Here is a 10,645-nt window from a genome sequence, read left to right as displayed (position 1 = left end):
AGGAGAATGTTGGACAACATCTCCAACCCCATGCAGGAGAACCTGACAGCACTGAGCAGCTCCTTCAGAGGCAGGCTGCGGTACCCACGATGCGGGACGGAGAGATTCAGAAGGTCTTTCCTGCCACACACACACATACACTGTGTACATATGTACAATTACACAAATATATTTGTATGTATATACTGACATATCTTTCTAGGAGTATTTATTTATTTATTTGTGCTTTATATCATACAGTCAGCATATTGTCATATGCCATGCCATAGGAAGCAGAATAATTTACACATATTTATTAAATGCAGTAAATAATTAGTAATTATTAATCTCACTCTTCCTGCAATAGAATCAAGTCAATTTTTTCCTTTACTGTTCAGACTACTAGGACATTTCCCCTTCAGCTACTTTTCATTGTTTTTGCTTGTTGCATAATTTTTCTTTACACTTTTCACCTATGCTTTTTGCATATAGATTTTAAAAGCAAAGCCCAAACTAACAAGGGCCCCAAAAGAATCTGATTGCTAAATGCTCAAATGGAATAAGAAAATCCAATTAATTAATGACTCTACTCCATGATCTAAACGCCAGTGCGAACGAGTCTGTGAGACAGTAGCTTATGTTGACATTTAGAAACAGGGTAGTGCAGTGGGAATGGGGACAAAGCCATAAATATTCCTACAGTAACAGCTGGAATTGTTAAAGGTTGTAAAGTGACTTTTACAACCTTCAAGTGTTTCCTAATCAAAAGAGACAGTTCTTAATCCAAGTGAAAAACACACTCAGCAACCATAACCTAACCCTCATTTCTTGGTAAAGAAAGATCCCGGCTGCTCGAGCTGATCAGGTTATGTTTGAAATTGAAATGTGTTCTTCTGTTACGGCAATGCACATGACTAGGATACTTAATAGGACACCTCAGTCACCCATCCCACAATTCATTATTTTTGATTGTTCCTTGACAGCCTTTGAAATGACACACAGACCAGCAACATTTCCAACAAGTGGATGGAAGTTAATGAGGTGATCAGCATGTCAATGAGATCCAAAGCTGTGCAATGTGATTGAATTGTTTTCTTGTGTTATGCTGTGTGAACACAGCGTGTTTTGCCTGGGGGCCACAAATTCACACAATCTGACACTGACTTTTAATTTAAATTCGATTCATGTACCACCACATTAGGCTTTCAGTGTTGGGAGCGTCTCCAGTATTCCTACTGCACTTCTGGAAATGGTGGTCTGTGTGTGTGTGTGTGTGTGTGTGAATGTGTGTGTGTGGTAAACATCTCTCTCTCTCTCAAAGTCATCTGCTGGGTCATTCCACATCAGTTCACAGGGACTAGGGCCTGTTTTCACACATCATGCAGCTGTTCAGTGATGTTCAAAAATCCTGATTCTAAATGCTTAAATTTGTTGTACCCTGAATGGACCAAAAAATAAAAGTGTAAACAACATTATTAATTAATAATGCTTAAAGCACTGAAACATTTTCTAAAACTTACATGGATCTGCGTAATTGCATATTTGCCAAAAAAGATGCTCTAGCACCCCTGCTGGAGTGTTGCAATATAATGGCTATCACCTCCAATAATCTTTTTCCATTTCAATCAGTGCGTTTTAATAAATTCACTGGAAAGGGGATTTATTGACAGTGTTTTTCCAAACATCCGAGGGACAGTGGTAGCCTAGCGGGTAAGGATGCAACCCCATAATCGAAAGGTTGTGGGTTCGAATCTCAAACTGCCACTGGCGCCTGTCATGGCTGCCCACTGCTCACCAAGGGTGATGGTTAAATGCAGGGGACACATTTCACCGTGTCACCGTGTGTGGTGCTGCAGTGTTTCACAATCACTTTCACTTTCAAATGTGTTAAGATAGGTGGCCATTTGCTTGTTAGAAACATTAGGCCGAATATTTAGTTGGACTAACCCAGTCAGACTAATCCAATAATTTGGGTTAATCTTATGTCATGTTAACATGGTGGACATGACACATGATACAGATGGACAAAATAGTTAGGATGAGAAACCTGCTTATTGTGCAATTTCAATATTCTGATATCTTCAGCTTTGTCCTGCCCACAAACATGCCCAGTAGTTTCTACAGTTTCCCACATGGCAGTCATTAAAGGAATGCCAAGTACTATTTAACTGAATCAGACTAAAGAATTTCTTTTCTTGCACATTTTATCATTAGGTGGCATCCATGTTGTTTGTTCATAGTCTGGTCTTCATTGTTCTTGTTGTGTCCCGGGTTCCTGCCTATATAATCCATCTGAAAGTGAAGTGATTGTCATTGTGAAACATTGCAGCACAGCACACGGTGACACAACGAAATGTGTCCTCTGCATTTAACCCATCACCCTTGGTGAGCAGTGGGCAGCCATGACAGGCGCCCGGGGAGCAGTGTGTGGGGACGGCGCTTTGCACAGTGGCACCTTTGCAGCTCGGAATTTGAACCCACAACCTTCCGATTACAGGTCCGCTTCCTGATGTACTTTGGTGTGGAGAAAACAATATTATCAAAATGACTTACTGCAATTTGAAACCCATCCACTCGTATACTTTCAGTTATATTTTTGCTTGTATAGTATAAAAAAATGTAATATAGTTCTTCTGAAGAATGTTCAATTGAGATAACTTTGTAATGTCAGAATACCATGGACTGCTATTCTGACTCTTTTGGCATTTTTGGAATCAAACTCAAAATATGATAGGACATTGTGCTTAGACAGTGCAATAAAAATAAATAAGACAGTAGGCAATATGTCTGTGACCCAGAAAGGCATCAAGTAAAAAAAAAAATAGTTAAAAACAATAATAAATAATTACGGATCAGACAAATAATTGTATTAGTTCGATTTTGTGACATTTAGTATTGGTTAAAATGGGGTTCGCTGGACAACCACAACAGACAAACTGTCCACTGCTGTGAAATAAATAATACCGTGATGACCCCTTGTGGCCAGATGTGGCTTTGCAGTTCCCGATTTTACAAAAATTATTAGAAATTAATTGCAAATTGAAGAAAGGTTTATTTTGATTTAGCAACGGCAATAACAATGGGCAAAATGCTTTGCACGGCTTTTTCAGCTTCCATAAGTTAAAAACGAGGTAAAACCATATTACTATTGCAAAATGATTGGGTGGCATTCAATTACAGCAAGTTTCAAAATGAATCAAAAATCGAAATTGTAACTGGCAGCACTTCCGGCCCCTTCTCACACCCATTCCAGATCCCCATCGGCAGTGGTGGCCTAGAGGGTAAGGAAAACGTACCCGTAATCAAAAGGTTGCCGGTTCGAATCCCAAACCGCTATGGTGAGACTGAGGCACCGATCCCACACACTGTTCCCCGGTCGCCTGTCATGGCTGCCCGATGCTCACCAAGGTTTTACCAGGTTTTGCTTGAGAGCCTAACAGCTGTCCTAGTCTTTGTTGTACTCTCATCATAGTCTAGTCCTGTTAGAAATCGCGGTCGCTGTCTGTATGAAAGTGAAAGAAAGTGATTGTCATTGTGAAACACTACAGCACAGCACACGGTGACACAATGAAATGTGCCCTCTGCTTTTAACCATCACTCTTGGCAAGCCAGGGAACAGTGTGTGGGGACGGTGACCTGCTCAGTGGCAGGGATTCGAACCGACAACCTTCTGATTTTGGGTCAGTTTCCTTAACCGCTATGCCACCGCTGCCCTGATTAGTGGTCGTCTGTTTCAGTTTAATATTCCCCTGTTTGCCTCCCCTAATTTTTTGTGTGCTTGTTCCCTCTATCACCCTGGGAGTGCCTGCTGTCCATCTTTCCCAGTCCCCTTCTCCAACTGACCCTCTCCTGAAGTAATGCCCGTCACGCGTCGTAAGTCCATTTGCATTTTGTGAGCCCCGTACCAGTTTTCTTCTGGTTTTGTTCGTGTTTGAATCCGTGTCTGTGTTGTGACAAAAATGCCCCATTTTATTAACAATCTTTCATTTCCATAAAAATTGGAGTCAAAAGATCCACCTGGCACTACCATTTCTGACTTTATTTAGATTGTTGAAAAATATTAAGATAAAGAACATTACATGGTTTTGAATTTACTTCTAAAAGAGTGATCATTGTCTGTGAAGTCAACATGTCACAGGTCACATCATGCACATGAAGGCTTGCATGCAAATAAACAAAAATATCGAACCGCCATTTCAACTTCCGTTTCTGGGGAGGTGACGTTCATAACTTTAAGCAATCTGCACGGAATAAAAACGATAGTTAGAAGAAGGCAAGACAATATAAATGATTGGACATTTTTGGTTGTTCATGTGAACCTCAGTTTTTAGTACTGAGCTTTGGGGTTTGGTGTTTCCTTAGCATAAGTATCAAAGTATCTACCATAAAAATCTCTCTCTATCTGAAACATCACTGAGGACATTTTACAACTATGCATAAAAAAAAGGAGGCCAAGCAGTTACACATTGATGCAGAAAGTAGTTCATTACTCACTGACAATTACACACAGAATGTGGAGCTGATGTGTTTTCACCTCTGAGTAGTTTCCCTTGACAGCCTTTCTGCATATTCGGAGTCCTTCTGTTGGAGGGCCTGGTAAGTAGAGAAAGTTTCCAGCATCCCGATGAAGCCGGATAGAGTCACGCGCTTCTTCACCCATTCACATTCGTGCCTGATGATGTGAATAAAAGGGTCAAAAAGTGTATTGCATTGTAGATATAGAAATACCAACATGATTGGTCAGGAAAAGTCTAAAATATGATTATATGAATGTATGTAAACCTGCACACAATCTCTGTGTACATTAACTGTAGAAATGATGTAGCAACATTTATTATGTACATTTATGCTTAGCCCTACCACTCTTTGACTGGATACTCCAGGGATTCATAGGTCCGTGTATACAGTTTGGGGGAACCAGAGCCCAGGTAAGGGTTCCGGAATGGCAAAATGGCATCATAAAACTGTTGGCACAAATAAGAAAATGTTTTCATTGTTCAGCGGGGCCTTATTTTAATTCTGAATTATTACAACTGAATAGTCCTTTGAGAATCCTTGATATGTTCTAAATCTTATTATTTTTACATAAAAATAAAAAAGCATGAAAAAATTGTATTATAAATGACTATGTTGACATGTAGTTGTCTTCAAAGTTAGGGAGAACACAGAAACGTTACAAATGTACCATGGCAATAATATATATCTATATATGTGTGTGTGTGTGTTTGGGGTTATGGGGCAGGGCAGACCTCCTTGATAATTTGATTAAGCTCTGCAGAGCAGTTGCTGTAACTCAGCTCCATGTCCATGGTGTAGTTGAGTAGCGCCAGGCATCCCCCCGGCTTCAGGATCCTGTCGGACTCCCGGAGGAAACGCGGATGGTCGAACCAGTGAAATGCTGACATGGCCGTTACCAGGTCTACAGATCCATCTGGAAATGGCAGCTCTTCAGCTGGACCTTGCCTGCATTCAGGCAAGGAAATATTAGCATGCAGACTGACCAGTATTTACCACTTTAGTTACAGTACAGGCCAAAAGTTTGGACACACCTTCACATTCAATGTGTTTTCTTTATTTTCATGACCATGTACGATGGTAGATTCTCACTGAAGGCATCAAAACTAGTAATGAACACGTGTGGAGGTCTGTACTTTATGTAAGAAATTAGTATTTGTTTTCTTTTTGAAGTGAAAGTGAAGTGATTGTCATTGTGATACACAGCACAGCACACGGTGACACAACGAAATGTGTCCTCTGCATTTAACCATCACCCTTGGTGAGCAGTGGGCAGCATGACAGGCGCCCGGGGAGAAGTGTGTGGGGACGGTGCTTTGCTCAGTGGCACCATGGCTGCTCGGGAAACTTCTGATTAGACACTGCCACCACTGTCTTTTATGTATTTCCTAAAAAAGTAAAGACGTAAGCTTGCGTTTGAAGGTTTTAGATTCCTCTTTGCAGCACCTCTCAAGCTCCAGCAGGTTGGATGAGAAGCTTCAGAGCAGCCATTTTAAGATCTCTCCAGAGATGTTCAATCGGATTCAAGTCTGGGCTCTGAGTCTGGGCCACTCAAGGACATTCACTGGGTTTCCTGAAGCCACTTCTTTGATATCTTGGCTGTGTGCTTAGGGTCGTTGTCCTGCTGAATGATGAACCGTTGCCCCAGTCTGAGTTCAAAAGCACTCTGGAGCAGGTTTTCATCCAGGACATGTCTTTACATTGCTGCAGTCATCGTCCCCTCCATCCTGACTGGTCTCCCAGTTCCTGCAGCTGAAAAACATCTTCACAGCACGATGCTGCCACCACCACACTTCACTGTAGGGATGGTATTAGCCTGGTGATGAACGGTGCCTGGTTTCCTACAACCGTGACATTCAAACGTGACACCTGGCATTTCAGTCTTTGTCTCATCAGACCAAAGAATTTTATTTCTCATTATCTGAGATCCCTTCAGGTGCCTTTTGGCAAACTCCAAGAGGGCTTCCATGTACCTGTTACAAAGGAGTGGCTTCCATCTGGTAACTCTGCCATACAAGCCTGATTAGTGGATTGCTGCAGAGATTCTAGAAGGTTCTCCTCTGTCCACAGAGGACATCTGGAGCTCCGACAGAGCTAACATTGAGTGACCACTAAGGCCATTCTCCCCCAATTGTGTGGCAGCCAGCTCTAGGAAGAGTCCTGGTCACTTTATACTTCCTTCCACTTATGGATGTTGAAGGCCACTGTGCTCATTGTGACCAGAATTATTTCTATAACCTTCCCCAGATTTGTGTCTCGAGACAATCCTGCCTTGGAGGTCTACACATCCTTTGACTTCTTGCTTGGTTTGTGCTCTGACATGAACTGTCAACTGTGGGACCTTATATAGACATATATAGAGTGTACCTTTCCAAATTATGTCCAGTCAACTGTTTTTCTCCACAGGTGAACTCGAACTAAGCTGCAGAAACATCTCAAGGACGATCAGGTGAAACAGGAGGCATCTGAGCTCAATTTTCAACTTCATGGCAAAGGCTGTTTTCTCGGTTTACTCAAATAAATTCGCCAAAAACCTCAAATAAACTTTTTTCAAGTTGTCATTATGGGGTGTTGTGTGTAGAATTCTGACTATTTTTTTTTATTTAATCCATATTGGAATAAGGCTGTATCATAACAATACGGGGGAACAGTGATGCACTGTGAATACTTTACGGATGCACTGCATTTATCATTCCTCATTGTTGATTTGTCTGAATCCTCTTTGCATTTTATTTACATTTTTGATACAGGAGGATAGTTTTCCACCTATAATGTGATTTTTAATATATTTAGCAGAGATGACATTAAAGAGACAGTTATGGCAATTTTTTGGCAGTTTTTATCCCTTTAGCTCTCCTAGCAAATTACGGTGAAATCACATCAGTCTTGTATTTTTTTTCCTCCTTTATGAATAAATTCATTATTTACCTTTTATGGTTGGTCTTGCTTATATTTAAACCAGATCAGATGACTTTTATAAGCTGTAGTTTGCACCTTGAAACAATGGAGGCTTATTTCAAGTGCAGAGTACCATTGACATTTCATGTTTAATGTGGCCCAGTAACTGCAGATACACTGCTGATGGAGGCGGTATGGCAGCATATAACATCTCAGCATATAAACACTGACCTGTAGGAGATATTTTGCGCAGTCACATGCTTCTGGGCCTCCTCTACTTGCGCAGGGCTTATGTCTGTTCCCTCTACTTTAGTAAAATGAGGCGCAAGGAGCACAGTGCCTTGTCCTGATCCACATCCCACGTCCACTGCTAACTCCCATGGGAGATCTTTCTGGAAAAAGATCAACTGACTAGTAAGTAAGTTATGGTATAAGTGGCATGAATGCATGGGAAGTGACTTTAGCTGCTCTCTCGGATAAATAGTGCAAGGCAGGTGTCCATAGGCATGTCACACAGGCCTGTGTGAATGCATAAAAAGTCTTTATTCCACCCTCCCACTGTCCTTCTGCGAGCGAGATGTTCACCACCTCACAGTGATAGAAATAATTATGTGTTTGTGTTTTTACTGACTTGCCTTGAAGTGGTTTTCAAATTAATGCTGTTTTTTAACCTCTATAAAGCAAATGGAACTACTTTTGCATTGTAAAAAAACTTGACATGTCATCTGCAATCAGTGTAAAAATGACTTGATCTATGGACTGGTGTGTAATTGGTGTGTTAGAAAGGTCCTTACCTGTATAAAATATAGCTATGAGACAGAAATATGAAAAACAATAATTGAAATAATTGAATGAATTTAAATTATTAATTTGAATTTAAATGAATGAAAATACTCATTTTTACGAATTCTGATCTGATGCATTTTTCTGTTCAATTAAATCAAACATTGAGATTATAGACTGATCCTTTTTTTATTCGTGGGCAAACTTTCAAAATCAGCAGGGGATCAAATCATTTCCCCCCTGACTGTAGCTATTAATTAACACTGTCTGCAATCATCATACATACTTTTACCGCATAACAGCATATTCCTATAACTATTTACAGCAACAGTCTGTTAGTGTCTTACATTCCTCCTCAGGAAAGTCAAAACCTTGCCGATGAGCTCCTCTGAGGGGCAGATCCTGTACTTCCAGTAGTTGGAGACATGCTCCCTCCCCTCGAACAGACGTACCGCCATGCAGCCGTCAGGAGACGAAAGGCGCAGGAGGATTCAGCAGCCGAGACGGGCACAAGTCTGCAATGGCAGAAGAGGAAGGAACAAAAAAGGGGTTCAAGGTTCAGCTGTCCGGTGACTGAGTTCAAAGTGCAGCGTTGACCATGCCCCTCTATGAGCTTTTTTTTTTTTTGTCTTTTTGGGGGCAGGCCAATGAGAAGAGAGCAGAAGGAACACAGCCGAGACTCCACCTCTCCACCTCAGTGTGCAAGTCCTGCTGAATGTGTTGAACTGGTGGCCCACATTCCTGTGAGCCCATGCGTATGGGAGCAGATTGCTAATGAGCTGGATTACAACACGGACCCACCAACTCTCTTACATTTACAGCATTTACCAGACTCCCTTATCCAGAGCGACTTACATCAGTAGTTACAGGGACAGTCCCCCCGTAGACACTTAGGGTTAAGTGTTAAGGAAGCGTCGCTGTAATCAGAAGGTTGCCAGTTCGAATCCCGATCCACCAAGGTGCCACTGAGCAAAGCACCGTCCCCACACACTGCTCCCTGGGCGCCTGTCATGGCTGCCCACTGCTCACCAAGGGTGATGGTTAAAAGCAGTGGACACATTTTGTTGAGTCACCATGTGCTGTGCTGCAGTGTTTCACAACAACAATCACTTTCACTTGACTTTCTTTCTTTTGTTTTCTCCGTAAAATAATCCATAGCGTTCCCGGCATCGGTCTGTGGAAAAAGATGTCCACACCAACTCGTTCCATGGGCATGCCTGTGATGTAGGGTTCTCGGCCCCGCTCCAGGCGGGTGTGATCCAGCACCTCGACCCCACCGCCAGCGGCCTCCCCGCCTACTCGCTCCACAGGGGCGGCGGGAGAGCGCGTCTTACCCGACCGGTGCTGGATATCGAGGTCATACTCCTGGAGGTCCTCTGTCCACCGAGCGGGGTGTCCCTCCGGGCTGCGGAGGCCCAGGAGACAGGTGCGCGGGGCGCGGTCCGTCCTCAACCGGAACCCAGCGGCAGTCCAGGTAGGTCCGGAAGTGACGCAACAGCTCCGTTCCGGTCTACTAAGAGCCCCGCTGTAGTGAATGGCTAACTATTTACAGTAAACCGTGCGCACTCGTCCCATCGGTACGTACGTCGCCCGCAAGGCATGCTGGTCCCAACTCAATATAAACATGCATCCGTACTGCGCTGTTACATGACAAGTATCTCTGGTGCTGGAAGTACTTTTTAAAACTTTTTTAATTCAGAAGGAAGTGCTTGGCATGAACAAAATAATACCAAGAGTTCAGAAAATCTCACTAGAGGGCAGCATATGCACAGATCCGTGTCATTCTTGAGAATAGTCCACAACCTTGTTTTAAATGTTTCTTTGAATGTTTTTGCTAAAACAATTAACAAACAAATGCCCAGGATAAATGTTTAAAAACTGACATTTCATACAAAATATATTTTAAACCGTAAAATGATTATAACAAATGTCATCAGAAGTGTCACGGATGAATGGGACAGAATATGGCAAGCCATCCGGACCACATCACGACGTGATTTTAAAAATAACGCTGTAAAAAACGGCATAATGTTGCAAGTAAACAGCGTTTTAAAAAAACCCATTCAAACTTCAACTTTTTACGTCGTTTAGTGGTAAAACGGCATAAAAAAACGACATTCATTTGAAAAATGCCGTTCTGGACACGCACCTAACTGTTCTGGACACTCCCTTAACTGTTCTGGACACGCCCTTAACTGTTCTGGACACTCCCTTAACTGTTCTGGACACGCACCTAACTGTTCTGGACACTCCCTTAACTGTTCTGGACACGCCCTTAACTGTTCTGGACACTCCCTTAACTGTTCTGGACACGCCCTTAACTGTTCTGGACACTCCCTTAACTGTTCTGGACACGCCCTTAACTGTTCTGGACACTCCCTTAACGGTTGTGGACACGCCCATAACAGTTCTGGACACGCCCTTAACTGTTCTGGACACGCCCTTAACTGTTCTGGACACACCCTTAATT

At 42.4% G+C, this 10,645-nt stretch overlaps 1 protein-coding gene across 2 annotated transcripts; it reads right to left on the bottom strand.

The window, feature by feature from the left end:
* Positions 1-3,997: 3,997 nt before the first annotated feature.
* On the bottom strand, positions 3,998-9,740 carry LOC114770171 (putative methyltransferase DDB_G0268948). 2 transcript variants are annotated; one of them, XM_028963855.1, is made up of 7 exons: positions 9,510-9,740; positions 8,523-8,690; positions 7,624-7,784; positions 5,229-5,442; positions 4,840-4,943; positions 4,514-4,651; positions 3,998-4,220 (listed from the first exon to the last, which is right to left on the bottom strand). In XM_028963855.1, exons 2-7 carry the CDS (start codon positions 8,631-8,633, stop codon positions 4,124-4,126), a joined length of 825 nt encoding a protein of 274 aa, XP_028819688.1. In that variant the 5' UTR covers positions 8,634-8,690; positions 9,510-9,740; the 3' UTR covers positions 3,998-4,123. The 2 variants fall into 2 exon arrangements, with proteins under 2 accessions (XP_028819688.1, XP_028819689.1); XM_028963856.1 differs by lacking the exon at positions 9,510-9,740 and adding an exon at positions 9,031-9,078.
* Between the last annotated feature and the right edge of the window lie 905 nt (positions 9,741-10,645).

Source organism: Denticeps clupeoides, chromosome 20, assembly GCF_900700375.1.
Source record: "Denticeps clupeoides chromosome 20, fDenClu1.1, whole genome shotgun sequence".
NCBI classification, from domain to species: Eukaryota; Metazoa; Chordata; class Actinopteri; order Clupeiformes; family Denticipitidae; genus Denticeps; species Denticeps clupeoides.
Note: the sequence above shows the minus strand (reverse complement) of the source record. Positions and strands in the feature narration are given on the sequence as shown.

Excerpts from the sequence above, each read along its gene's own strand:
- LOC114770171 (XM_028963855.1), bottom strand. The coding sequence starts at position 8,633 with ATGGCGGTACGTCTGTTCGAGGGGAGGGAGCATGTCTCCAACTACTGG. Across the intron at positions 5,443-7,623 it reads GCGCAAAATATCTCCTACAG|GCAAGGTCCAGCTGAAGAGC; the intron begins GTCAGTGTTTAT and ends GCCTGAATGCAG. Across the intron at positions 4,944-5,228 it reads TTAATCAAATTATCAAGGAG|TTTTATGATGCCATTTTGCC; the intron begins GTCTGCCCTGCC and ends TTGTGCCAACAG.